We start from the raw sequence: 13,738 nt of genomic DNA, 5'->3' as shown, positions 1-13,738 counted from the left end.
CCATGCGTGAAGATTGAGTGGCGACAGTTGACAGCTTTCGATATTCCTCCCGAAGTCTGTGATGTCATTGTGGCAGCCAGGCGTCCCTCCACTAAAACGGTGTATGCCTGCAGGTGGAACAAGTTTGTGGCATGGTGCACAGCGAAGGCTGTGGATCCCCTTTCTGCGCCTCTTTCTGAAGTCCTTCTGTTTCTTCTTTCTTTGGCCCAGCAGGGCTCTGCTCTGGGCACTATCAAAGGTTATCTTTCGGCCATCTGCGCCTTTTTACTGCTTCCAGATCAGCCTTCTCTTTTTAAGTCCCCGGTTGTTCACCGTTTCTTGAAAGGCATTGCGCACACGTTTCTTCCGGTGCCTTTCATAATGCTTCAGTGGGACTTAAACCTTGTCTTGACATATCAGATGTGCGCTCCCTTCGAGCCACTTCATACCTGTCCTTTGCGTCTTCTCACTCTCAAGATGGCCCTCCTGGTAGCGACCACCTCTGCCAGACGAGTGTGTGAGCTCCAGGCCCTTTCTTCCAAGCCTCCTTTCCTTTCTGTTCATCCGGAGAAGGTGGTTTTAAGGACCCGTACTTCTTTCTTGCCAAAGGTTGTCACGCCCTTCCACATCGGGCAGACCATCACTTTGCCCACCTTCTTTCCGCCTCCGCATCCTTCAAGGGAGGAGGAGAGGCTCCACCGTCTGGACCCGAAACGTGCGCTCGCATTCTATCTGAAGCGTACACAGCAGTTCCGGGTGAATGACCAGCTCTTTGTTGGCTACGTGGGCGCCAAGAAAGGTCGGACTGTGCACAAATGGACTATCACGCTGCGGGTCATTCTGTGCATCAAAGCATGTTACTCCTTGACTAAGAAGGAGCCTCCTGTGGGGCTGTGTGCCCATTCTACCAGGGCAACTGCATACACTACTGCCTTGGGACGCGGCGTTCCCTTGCAGGACATTTGTCAGGCAGCTACGTGGGCCTCGCTGCACACATTTACCAAGCATTACTGCCTTGACAGTCCGGTCCGGAGAGATGGCTTCTTTGGCCGTTCTGTTCTCTGTGACTTTCTGGTGTAATCTGTTCGCAGACCCACCACCGGGGTTGGTATTGCTGGGGTATCTATTCTAAGGTAAGGAATCTATCACTAACGTGTCTCTTTCAGATGCACAAGTTACTACTTGTGTAACGATTTATCTGTAAGAGACATTAGTTAGTGATAGATTCCTTACCGCCCCACCCATACTCCCCGTTCTGCGAACTGATTCTAGGGTTAAGGTCATCCCGTTTCAGGGCCCTAGTTTCATGGCACCAGTGGTCAGTTTCTTGCATGCCTCTGCGTTCCTGGCGCGGAAGGTCGTGTACAGAACTGACGTCCGCGCACAAGGGTGGCGCCTAAGTAGTCTCCGTGGCGTCATATCAGCGCTTACGACGCCAGCGACGGACGCGGAGCCGCATGACGCCACCTACGGACGCGCAACAGTACCGCTAGCAAAACTTTCTGGATCCAGTCTGACGCCTGGGGATTATTCTAAGGTAAGGAATCTATCACTAACTAATGTCTCTTACAGATATATCGTTACACAAGTAGTAACTTGTGCTTCTGGTCTCCTCTACAGTCGTCGTCTTTGGGGATCTGTTAACTTCTTTTTCAGACCTCCATTACTATAGGGGTAGTGCCAGTCTTTTCATTTTTCGTACCTTCCTGCGGTGGACTGTTCTCTCTGTGGTCCGTTCTTGCTAGACGACCCAGTTCTACATTGTAATGACAGTCTATTTCTGTCTGTTGTTCTACATGGTAATGACAGACTATTTCTATCTGTTGAGATATTCTTCCCTTGTTGCACTTGGGAAGTGTCTTCGCATTGCTTGCGGGGTTCTTTCTCATAGCTTTTTCACTTGTATGTAGGCAGTGTCTAATTCTGTCTTTTAGGATGGTGTCTTGCACCATCCTCCTTCTTTATTCACGGATTTTCATCCCTCGCTCACTGTTCCCATACTTTCACAGTTTTTTGTTGGTGGCTCCGCGTTGTGCCGCGGAAACGTTTCTCCGAAGAAAACTGACGTCAGCGCGCCGGGAGGGACTTATATTACCTCGCTGACGTCACGTACGTGGACGACGTCAGGGCAGGGTCTTGTGGCGTCGTCCCCGGGCGCGCAGAGTTGCTGCTGCAAAAAGTTTTCCGGATCCAGTCTGATGCCTGGGGATATTCTAAGTTAAGGAATCTGCGGCTAGACAACGTCTCTACCAGATACTTTGTTACCGAAGGTAAGTAACCCGTACTTCAGGACGCCTTATACCTCCCTATAGCTACACCATGATGACCAAATCTCCCATTTCTTAATACATCCCCTGCTCTTGTACACCGTTTCCTCTGCTCGTTGGCACCAGTTTAGATCCTTTTCCCACTCAGTCACTGATGGCAGTTGGGGGGCACCCCAGCATCTGGCTATGTTTCGTTTTGCAATTCCTGCCGCCAGCGTCAACCAAATACTAACATATCTGGATCTCTCGGACTCAGCCTGATCATCAAAAGGCCCCATCTGGCGTCCATTCGGACTTTGAAGTTGGATATTTTTGCCATTATTGTCGTGACTCTGCCAGAGCTGCGCATTCTTGGGGCACTCCTATAGGATATGGAAAAAGAAGCCTTCCCGCTGGCAGCCCCTAGTGCAGAGCGGTGTTAGTATCCTCCCCCATTTGAACAACGGTGTGCATGGGTAGTATGTGCGGTGTAATACCTTAAGCTGTACCAGTCTGAATCTTGTACGGGTTGCTATTTTTCTTGGGCCTTGCAGGACCTCTATCCATTCCTCATCATCGTTATTGCCTAGATCATCAATCCAAGCCGCCCTGAGGGTCGTCAGGGGGTCTGGCATGTTATTCATGATTTTTCGGTAAATTGTGGAGGTCGCTTTTCAGGGATTGGGTCTGCCAGGAGTCTCTCTTCTAGGAGGGAATGGTCCAGGAGGGTCGTATCTCCGCAGGGCATGTGTGAGTCTCAGGTAGGGGAATCTTTGAGCTTCGAAGGGAAGAGGAGCACCGTTCTTCCACACGTCTCCCAACCGTTAATGCCTATCGTCTGCCAGCTCCTGAAGGCTGCCAATGTCCCCACTTCTTTCATCTAGTCTCCAACCCACAGGGGTGTCATGCTGGTTAATTTGCCCTGCCATCCCAGAAGTCTATGTCCCTCCCTCCAGCACGCCACCACAGTCGCGGTGTGGCAAGGCCACTCGGGCATGTCTTTTTTTGGCGTAGAGGAGCGATTCGCAGTTTCCCCCCCCAAATTGCATCTCTGTCTACCCGTAACTTGACACTCCTGACTCAGACCAAATGTCAGACAAAGAAGAGGAGGGTGATTCTGTCTGTTACATAGGATTAGTTACTGTCTTTAACTATTATACAATATGTATTATCAATAGTGCTTGTTCTCTTTAATCTAGAACTCTTGTACAAGATTCAAGTAAGACATTTTATATTATGTGATAACCTTTACTGTAGAGTGATCCCTTGCTTTCCCTTGCTGTTGGGCACAAATATTTAAATCGTCTTCTCAGTGCTTGGAAGAATCGTTTGCAACTCGAAAACCAAGCATAGGGCTCAGATACTGATTGTCATTACTTGTAAATCCATTGTATGATTCTCATGTGTTCATTGTCCTAACTTTTAGGAAAAAAGGTTTCTAAAATGTGTTCTTGGTTCAAGTACTCCTTATTAGTCAAATTAGCAAGGTTTTCTCTTGTTACGAATCAATTACTCAAGTATTTGCAATCTATTTTAATCATACTTTTGCACTGCTTTAGGGGAACCATTTTTCAACAACTGAGAGCATATAATTACAATGTCTTAATGAATTTAGAATCCATTTGCTTAACATGAATTCATCACTCCTCTCCGTGCATTAGTGCGTGTCACCTTTAAATGTGGCGCCCTTTTGTTAAATAAACATAGCATATTCAAACTGTTGTTTAAATATGTCACAGTGTCACGCTTAGCATGCATGTACAGTCCATAATATAAAATCTGTGATGGTATTGTTTAATACTCTTGTCTCCCAGAATGGTTGGATTTCTATGCCTAAGCTCTTTGTTTCACTTGGGTTATTTAGTACCCATAGTTTCTCCTTTGTTCCCTATGGTTATCCAGCATACTAAATCTCAATAAAGGTCAGTACCCAAAAAATCTTTAAACTGCTCTTGAGTGACCATCAATCAACCTCAGTGCAGTCAAAAGGATGAACCTTGTGGGTAAGGACAGGATAATAATCAGGGAGGGCACATTCCCCTTAGAGTAGTCAATAAATCACCAGTACAGCCTGATTTACATTTAGATGACACCACCGTTTTTACACCCTACTGAAAAGAGCGGCGAAAAAGTTTGACTTCCCTATGGTTTCTATGGAACAGCAGTGTTTCCAATAGGATTTTAACAAGCAGCCTCGCAAAGCTAATAAATCCATCCCAATTGTAGATTACGTCTAGTTGGAGGTTCTCAATCTGATGCATTTGCCGGCTGTAGTTCAGGCTGTTGTGCCCCACCTAGAGAAGAAATACAGAGCACTAGAGTGTCCACTAGCGTGTTGAGTGGCTAACCCAAACCTGACTTTTTGTCATTGTGGCAGCGTCTCCATGAATATCGAAGAATCCGGTCACTCGGGCATCAGCCCCTCCAGACAGTGATGGTAGACATATTGACAACTTGGGGTGCAGGGTCAGCTAAATGGCTGCAACTTCCATCAGAGCAGAGAATGTCCTGGCCATTCTGGGAAGATATGATCTCCAGATGCGGCATGATATTTTGCCTCTTGTCGATCATATCCCAGAAGGCAGAAAAGAAGAGGTGATATTCAAAGAAGGTGCCAAAGCAACAGTTACCCTTATAGACACAGCAATGGTTGTTTCTAGTGCCAGCTTCTATCATCTTAAGGGGGCAGCAGACCTACACAGGCAGGGACGGCATCATTCAACTTCCTTCGCAGGGGGGGCTAGGCAAAGACTATAGACCATCCTTTTGATGGCAAAACTCTCCCTGCTCCTGTTCTGAGGTCTGGGATGATCCTTTGTCTCCCTTGCCGGGCGTCGCCTACTCGGCCTTCCTGGGGCCTCAGGCTGTTCTTTTTGCTTCTGGCTTTGACTGCCGGCGCTGTTCTGGCTGGCAGGCTGCTCTCCATCTGGAGTGGGTTCGCCGTCTTTTCCCTAGTTTCCTTGGGCCCTCTAGGCTTCTTCTTCTTTTTCTTCCGCTTTTCCTGTCTTGGCTTTGGGAGGAAGCTATGTTGCCTTGTGTGGGAGTGGGGTGCTTCGGTCTCTCAGTCTTTGCCCTTGGTTCCTCTGCTGTGAGTGTATGAGCCTCTTCAGCCTTCTTTCCCTCCTACACCCCCTTGGGGTCCTGCTTTTGGGGGTTCCCTTGGCCTGGCAGGGGCGAGGTTCTACCTGGTCCACAGATCTGGTCCCCTGTTGTGCCCTCTGTTCTGCATGGGCTGGTGGGGTCCTTTCGCAGACCCTCCTTCCCAGGGGGTATTGCTAGGGTATCTATTCTATGTGAAGGAATCTGCGCATAGTAGTCTCTATCAGATGTACGAGTTACTTACCTTCGGTAACGATGTACCTGGTAGAGACGATTCTAGCCGCAGATTCCTTCACGGCCCGCCCTTCCTCCCCTATTCTGCGAGGACCCTTGGGTTGGTCTTTGGTACTCGCCTCCCGGTGGGGGGCTGTATCTCCTGTGAGTGCCTTCCTTGTTCTTGACGGGCGACTCTGTCTGGGGGCGGTTCATTCCTCCTTTGGTTCTTTGCAGGATGGGGTTCCGGTGCCCTGCTGCTCTGGCTACTCCAGGTTTGGGGCGAATTGCTTTCTATCCCTGTCCTCCCTCCCCTCCCTTCCTTCCATTGCTATCCTCTGATTAAGGGTCGTCTGGCCAAGTCTTGCCCTTGTCCCTTGTGGGTGGTTGCCCTCTAGGTTGGGGTGGCTTGGAAGTTTGTTGTCCCTGTCTGTCTTGGGCCTGGTCCCATTCCTTGCTTAGGATGGGGGGTGGGTGGGGTTTACTACGTCGGCCATGTGTTTACGGATGTTCTTTGCCTCCGGGGCACAGGGATGGGAGGCTGTCTATGTGCTGGCAGGGTGCCTGCGCAGGTTTCTGCTTGTCCTCCTTCTTTCTTCTTCCCTGCCCTTGGGTTCTGTGGTGTTGGCACTACTCTGGTGGTGTTGTTAGTCACTGTTTCTTTCCTATTTTTCTGCTCTTCGCACACTGTTCCCATGCTTCCACAGTTTTTTATCTGGTGGTTCCGCGTTGTGGTGTGGAAATGTTCTCTGAAGAAAACTGAAGTAGGCGCACCGGGGCGGGTCTTATGTGACCTCGCTGACATCACGTACGCGGACGACGCCTGAGCGGAGTCGCGTGGTCGCCCCGCCCCCAGCGCGCCGGGATGCTGTGGCAAAAAAGTTTCCGGATCCAGTCTCGCACCTGGGGATAATTCTACGTGAAGGAATCTGCAGCTAGAATCGTCTCTAACAGATACATTGTTACTGAAGGTAAGTAACTCGTACATCAGGTTCTACATAGACAAAACTGAGGACTTGCATTTTGCTAATAAATTAATGGTCTCATTCGACCATTCAAGAGAGGTCATTTGCAAAGGCCTTGAGCGTTGGCTTTCTGCCTGTATCACTTTCTGTCACAATCTAGTTAAGCGTCCGCTCCAGGGCTGAGCGAGGGCATGTTCCACCAGAAGCATGCCCAAGACAGAGGTAGTGTGTGCTGCTGTGTTTTTGCTGGACTTTTGCCGGGCTGCCAAGTGGAAAATCAGACTTACTTTCATTATTGCTTAAATGTGACTGTGGCAGCTGACCCAACCTCTTTGAATAAGCTGAGCTTTGTCCCACTTTATTCAAATGGCATGCACTACTTGCTATTTGATTAAAGTGTATGAACATATGAAAGATCCAATTCTGAAGAAAAGATTTGTTACCTGTAACTCTACTTCTCAAGCATTGGTATATTTCATGTATTCTTACGCAACCCTCCCGTCTCCCTGATCAGGCTCACTCTTGTCCATTCACACACATGCTATGAAATCCAATCTGTGGTAGTCTCTATGGAAGTCGGAGAGATCAACACTTTTACCTCATTCACTAAAGTTTGGGTTGTTTCAAGTGAAGTGGATGTGGTACTAAACAAACACTTGGCGTTTTAACGCTATTTACTGCTCTTTAAGGTTCCACTGGATTCCCAGCCTGATAAATTGGAATGATTCAAGCATGTGAATATGTGAAACATACCAATACTGGAGAACTGGAGTTTCGGGTAAATTACCAATTTATTGATGTAAATCTCCAAATCTGATAGAGACTGCTAGCCGCAGATTCCGTCACGTAGAATTATCCCCAGGCGTGAGACTGGACCAGGACCACTTTCTTGCCCAGCATCCCTACGCGCCGGGGGGACGGCATCACGTGACTCCGCCCAGGCGTCGTCCGATCACGTGACAGCGAGGTCGCATAAGTCCCACGCCTATGTCAGATTTTTTCCTTTTCCGCATGCAATTCGGATCCGGTTTGTTCTCTGGGCCTGTTTAGGCCTTTCCCTTATGCTGTTGCTGCGTGTGTGGGAACAGTGTGCGAATGCGTTCGGGCTTTAAAACTTGCTCGTCATGTGGCTGCCTCATGTCGGCGACGGATCCTCACCCCATCTGTATGTGGTGTTTGGGGGAGCACCACGACTCCACTGATTCTGAAGTGTGCCAGCAGATGAAGCCGAAGTCCCAGCAGGAGCGCCGGATGAACCTTCTTTCGGCTCGTGTGTCCAGGTCGGCGTCGTCATCTCGCCCGGCCCCTGCGGAGGGTTCTCGGACCCGCGGCTTCCCTCGCCGACTCCGATCTTCTCCCAGGTCGCAAGAGCGCCGCTCACCTATAGGTAAGTGTCGCAGTTTGTCCCCGAGGGTCGGGTTCCGGCTTGTCGGGGGCGTGGGCTCTCCGCGGGTGGTTCGGCCTCGCGTGAGATGGGCCACCGCGTCGTGGCTTTTTCCCCGATGTCGTCTAAAGGCGGCTCCTCGTCGTCTCCACGACCACAGTCCTTGCCGGAGGAGCCGCAGGTCCCCCACTCCTCGGTCCCTCTTCCTTCCTTCCAGCCTTGGCCCTTCCTTTCTCCGGTTGGCTTGGGGGATGGCCGCCTTAGCTTGCAGCCGTCACCTAATGAGGAGCTGCTTTCCCGTCCGCGGGGCCCTACGGAGGCGGGTGCGACTTTCGCCCGCGCTGTTTCCACGGCTGTGGGAATTTTACGCATGGGTGATCTAGCTACCCATTTCCCCGCAGATCATCTTCTGGAGGTTCTCCATCAGGGCTCTGGTGGTAGGGAACTGTTGCTTCCCTTCAAGGGTTCACTCCACTCTTCTCTCTTGGGGACTTGGGGCCATCCCGTCATGGGGGACCCGGTGCCCCAGCACCTTCTGCACCACCACCATCCGGCACCGCGTGATCCGGTGTGCCTTTCGCTTCACCCTTCGACCAGAGGCCCCCTTTTGCAGTCTGTCTTTCCTGTTTTGCCGTTGCTGTTGTCTCCCCCGTCACGGGAGGCCCACTGGCTGGACTCCTGGGGGCGCAATATGTTTGCCTCAACCAGTGCGTCTCTGCGGGCCCTTAACACACTTCTTGCTTGTGGGACTCGGCGGAATCCCTTATGTCTGCCGCTTCTCAGTGTGGATTTGAGACACCATGTCTTGGATGGTCGGGAGCTGGCGGCGTTTATCCTTCGCTCCGCTCTGGACATCTCGGAGCTGATGGGTCGTGCCATGGCCTCTTCGGTTGCCCTTCGTTGCCATTCATGGCTTCGGGACAGTGTGTTCCTGGAGAATGTTCGAGAACGGCTGGTGGACCTTACCTTCGATGGTGCTCTTTTGTTCTATGCCCCTGCGGACTCAGCCATCCAGAGGTTCTTGGCGGGGCTTCGTCCACCTCCTCCTCCTCCTCCTCCTCCTCCTCCCCCTCCCCCTCCTTCTTCTTCTCCTCAGTGACCTGCGTGTTGATCTGGTTCTTGGCGCTGTTCCTCCGTTGGGGCGGGTCGCCCCGGTTGTCTGTTCTGTGTGCTTCATGGCCACTCGAGTCCTCCTTGCTGAGGCTGTGGTTCTGTTGGCTGCTGGCCAGCCCTTTTTGACTGTGAGTTTTTCCTTTGGGTTTTTTACACCATGCTGGGCCTGAGATTGGGCGTTCTGCATTTCCCCTCTGTCTGCTTGATAGGCGTTTTTTTTTGCCGCAGGTCTTTTTTGTTGTCCTCTTCTGCGGAAGTTTCTTCCTAAGAGGTTCCCATGTCTTGGGATATGACATGCCCTATGTGGGGCAGGGTTGGCTGTTATATGGCCCTGGTATGTGCTGGGGAGTTGTGGTCGCCTGCGGGCTTCTGCTCTTGGCGTTATAGTATGTTGCGGATGCAACCTTCTTCTCCTTTTTGCTTTGAGTGTTTCGTTCTGTGGTGTCCCTGGTGTCTGGCGGAGCTTGCCAGTGCTGCCTTCTTGTTCTTTCTGCACCGTTGTGCCTTCTTAGGGCTTTAGTGGGACTGTCATCCTGCCTTCTCCGCTGCTTCCAGTGGGCCTTGCACTCGGTTCTACCTCTTCTCTCTGTGGGGGGGATGGTCCCTGACTTCCAAACCCTCTTGCAGGCGCAGTTTGTCCCTACGGGGCGTTGGATGATTCTTCCTGGGTGACCTTGAGTTCCCCCTTTCGGCTTCCACCTGCTTCTTGCTGCCGGCGCCGTCCTGTCTGGAATTGCCTTTGCTCTCCCTCTTCTCCTTGGAGTCTCTAGGTTTCTCTTCTCCTTCGGTGCTCCTTTCCTTGCCTTGGGCGGAGGTTTTGTTGCCTCACATGGGCGTGGGGTGTTTGGCCTCTTTGCGCCTTGCCTTGCTTCCTCTGCTTATTGAGGACAGGCTATCTTCCCCCCCCTTGGGGTTGGTGGCCTCCTGCTGGTGGGGGTTTCCCTTTGCCTGGGGGACAGGGCTCCTCGTCCTGTTTTCGGACTCTGCCCACCTGCGGCCCTCTGTTGTGCCCCGGTGGGTGGGGTCCTCTCGCAGACCCTTCTTCCTCTTGGGTATGGCTAGGCTAGCTATTCTACGTGAAGGAATCTGCGGCTAGTAGTCTCTATCAGATGTACGAGTTACTTACCTTCGGTAACGATGTATCTGGTAGAGACGATTCTAGCCCCAGATTTCTTCACGGCCCGCCCTTGCTCCCCGTTCTGCCAGGGCTTGTGATTTGGTCTTTTGCACTCGCTTCCCTGTGGGTGGCTGTGTCTTCTATGAGTACATTCTTTCCCTCTTTCTTTCAGGCTGTCCCTTTTTCCTCCCCGTTGTCACATGGGAGGATAGGTTTGTTGGTACTTCTGGCTCTTTGCGATCCTTGAGGTTGGGGTCTTTTGGCTGTGCCTCTGCCCTTGTTCCTGATTGGGGTTGTCATACTCTGTGATGGGGATGCCTTGGAGTTTTGTCGTTCCCTGGGTTTCCCCGACTGGTTCTCCTTCCCCTTCCTTGTCTTTGGTTGGGGTTGTAGTCCTGTTGCATGTTATCGTGACATTTTTACTTGTCTCCGGGGGGGGGGGGGGCAATCTCTGTACTGGCAGGGTTGCTGCTCTGTTCTTTATTCTTTCCCTGCCTTTGGGTACTGCACTGCCGGGCACTGCTCTTTATGGTGTTGTTCCTCACCATTCCTTTTTCTGCACTTTCGCACACTGTTCCTGTACTCTCACAGTTTTGTTTGCTGGCTCCTCGTAGTGCGGAAAAGTTCTCAGAAGAAAACTGACGTAGGCACGCCGGGGTGGGACTTATGTGACCTCGCTGACGTCACGTGCGCGGACGATGCCTGGGCGGAGTCGCGTGATGCCGTTCCCCCGGCGAGCAGGGATGCTGGGCAAGAAAGTTTTCCGGGTTCAGTCTCACTCCTGGGGATAATTCTACGTGAAGGAATCTGTGGCTAGAATAGTCTCTACCAGATACATCATTACCGAAGGTAAGTAACTCGTACGATGATCCCGAATAACCATTAGCTTTTTACCGCCAAAGATTTAAGGCCAGATTTCTCCCATAAGGCAACATTGATATTCCATTTACATCATAAGTGACCAGACCATCCACATTGCTGAGCCAATACACTTGGTGCTCCCCATTATCACACTATGTGACGTCTGGAGTTGCAACATTTATGATTCTGGTTTCTTACAATGTACTTAGCATGCCTGGACCAATGTCCTCAACTCTCCTCTACTTTCCTTTGTGAATTTTGTGTGCCTGTGCAGTGAGATGAAGTTGCATAGGATGTACAGTGTACCTGGATTGGCATGGGAGAGATGTGCAAGCTAGCCAGGAGCCATCCTATAAAGCCCATCATATGCTCTACTGATTTTGGCACCCTACCACCTCCTGCAAGAGAGCCATGCTGGAGCTATAAGGAAACATGCACTTGTTATGCTGATGCACGGTCTTCCACTGCGATCAGTATATTTTGCATATAACCTTGGCTAAACTATTGTGTATCGGTATCACTTTTAACATGTTCTGGTAACTAAGTAACAACTGCCTAAACATCATATCATGTGTCAGACATCTGCATGATCAGGACTCGCGTCTGTATTCTTCTGCATGGGTTTGGAATGTGAGAGCCATTGGTCCTAAGGCTGGCTTCTAACCTCTTCCAATTTGGCACTACACATTCCTAGTGTCAAACGAAATGGGTGTGAATATATACCCTGTACTTAAGTAAGTTTATAGAAATCATCAATTTCCATAGCTAACATTCATATATAGCTACCATATCACTCCTAGTTTAACCATTCACCCTCACAGAATGTAACCAGCCTGATCCTCACACTTTGTGTGGAACGTCAACAATAGAGGCATCCGGTATGAAGTTACGGTAATCATTAACCAAAGTAGGGGAAATAGTTGCTGGTTCCACACACCATATTAGTACTTGGTAACATACTATTTGATTTATATCCTGTTTTCATCTATTGACCTAAGACTCCAAGTGGATTTTTAAAATGTTCACCCATAGCCTTATTTTGTTTCATTTGTATTGTATTTATTTTTAAGAATAATAACTATTCCTCTCCCCCTGCTTAGACATACTTATGGGAAATGACAAGTGGTGTTGAGGAAATCCCACCTGGTATTATAAACAAGGAACATATTATCTTCGGAAATATGCAAGAACTGTTTGAATTTCATAACAAGTGAGTAGTAATGATCCAAGCCATAAAGTCATTTTTAGGATCCATATGCATTATTGAAAGATTCTTCATTATCTGCTGTGCTAGATAAAGAAAACCGGCATAAAGTGTAATAAAAATACAAAATAACTCTGGATTACTTACACAGATGTGCTCTCTTGTCGCCTACAAGCAGTTTCCAAATGTGCTTTTTTAATTCACTTATTTTGTGTACCTTATGATGGAAGCTGTTGATCGCCTTGCTTCTTTGTTTGGAATTCATGGTTTTGATTACATTCAGGTGCTGGTATATATTTTTTCTCAAAATAATGTTATTACAGGACAATTGGCTGTGAGAGAGCATATGTACAATAAACCAAAGTGCTCTATCTTTGAAGGGGACCGCTTCGTGTTTGTATCTGGTAAAACCTCAAAGGGTGTAATATTTATGTCAATTGAGTGTCTTAAGATATTTGCTGCCCTTCAATAGCAAACATTTTTTATGATAAATTTGTATGACTATACTTCTAATGTTTTCTTCTTTGAGTTAAGGAATTTTAGGTTGTGGACATGAATATTATTAACACAATCACTTAATTTACAAGATTTTAATATTGCAAACAATTTTTTCCTGAAATTAGGCCTTTTATTTGCTGATTGTGATGAGTGACTTGTTTTATAAATTTAATGTTCCTCTAGTAAGGTTTCCTTTATGTAACAGGTTATAATGTTCCTTAACAGTTTGCGCATTAATGATCAACCATGGGATGGTCTATTTAAAAAGTCTAATATGTATAGCTGACATTCCGTGTAGGGTGTTGGAGGGAGAAATATCTGTTGAACAAACACCAAGAAAAACAAGTTGACATTATAATATGGGTTTATTACAATACTGCAGTGAAGATCAGTCAGTGGAGGAGAGATCAGTTCACCTCCGAGGAGATGCAACTTGAGGTTTGGAGTTTTAGCTCACAAGCAGCTCTATTTATTCTTCCAAACCACAAAGAAAAGGTTACAAGTTCATCACTAACGTAAGCAATGTTCACCCAAGGTAGCATCAGTAGATGTAGCAATTTCTCAGAAACAGAAGCGCATGCAGGTGGGCCTAGCCTCACATAATGAGCATGGAAACCCCCTATGTGGGTTTTGGTTCTTGGACTTTGAGCAGAGCAAAGATATATTTATCTGACTACGCAGCGCTTGGTTATGTCCTGCTCAGCACCGATTGGCCAAGCTTATCTGATCTTTTGTATGTGGTCTCTTTCACCAAGCAATCTAACCGGTCAGGTGTGAAGCTGCGGTTTCTGCAGAAGGGAATGATCAGCTATCTGACTTGCAGATGTGATCTCTGCAGAAGCGTGCACATGTGGATCAATATGTACTAGTGCAGGATGTGCACCTGATATTTCTTCCTATGTACTTGTTCAAGCTAGAGGTGTAAGAAACTGCAGCGCTTATGAGGAAGCAGGCTCTTATGTGATTGGTGTATCTTGGCTCATTCCTTTAGCAGATGGAGATTGTGGTAACCTATTTTTGTAGCCTCTGTGCTTTAGCACTGATGGTTTCCTGAGTCTG

The 13,738-nt window shown here is 48.8% G+C and overlaps 1 protein-coding gene across 2 annotated transcripts in view; it reads left to right on the top strand.

The window, feature by feature from the left end:
• The window catches only part of TRIO (trio Rho guanine nucleotide exchange factor), a 4,621,980-nt gene that overhangs the window by 2,361,983 nt on the left and 2,246,259 nt on the right, over positions 1 to 13,738 (top strand). For both annotated transcript variants that reach the window (XM_085606120.1, XM_085606121.1), the window contains exon 25: positions 12,078 to 12,187. In XM_085606120.1, coding sequence (XP_085462246.1) covers positions 12,078 to 12,187 — 110 coding nt within the window. The remainder of the gene's footprint in view (positions 1 to 12,077; positions 12,188 to 13,738) is intronic.

This window comes from Triturus cristatus, chromosome 5_1 (genome assembly GCF_964204655.1).
Source record: "Triturus cristatus chromosome 5_1, aTriCri1.1, whole genome shotgun sequence".
NCBI lineage: Eukaryota > Metazoa > Chordata > Amphibia > Caudata > Salamandridae > Triturus > Triturus cristatus.
The sequence above is the reverse complement of the archived record's forward strand: the minus strand, read 5'-3'. Positions and strand labels throughout refer to the sequence as shown.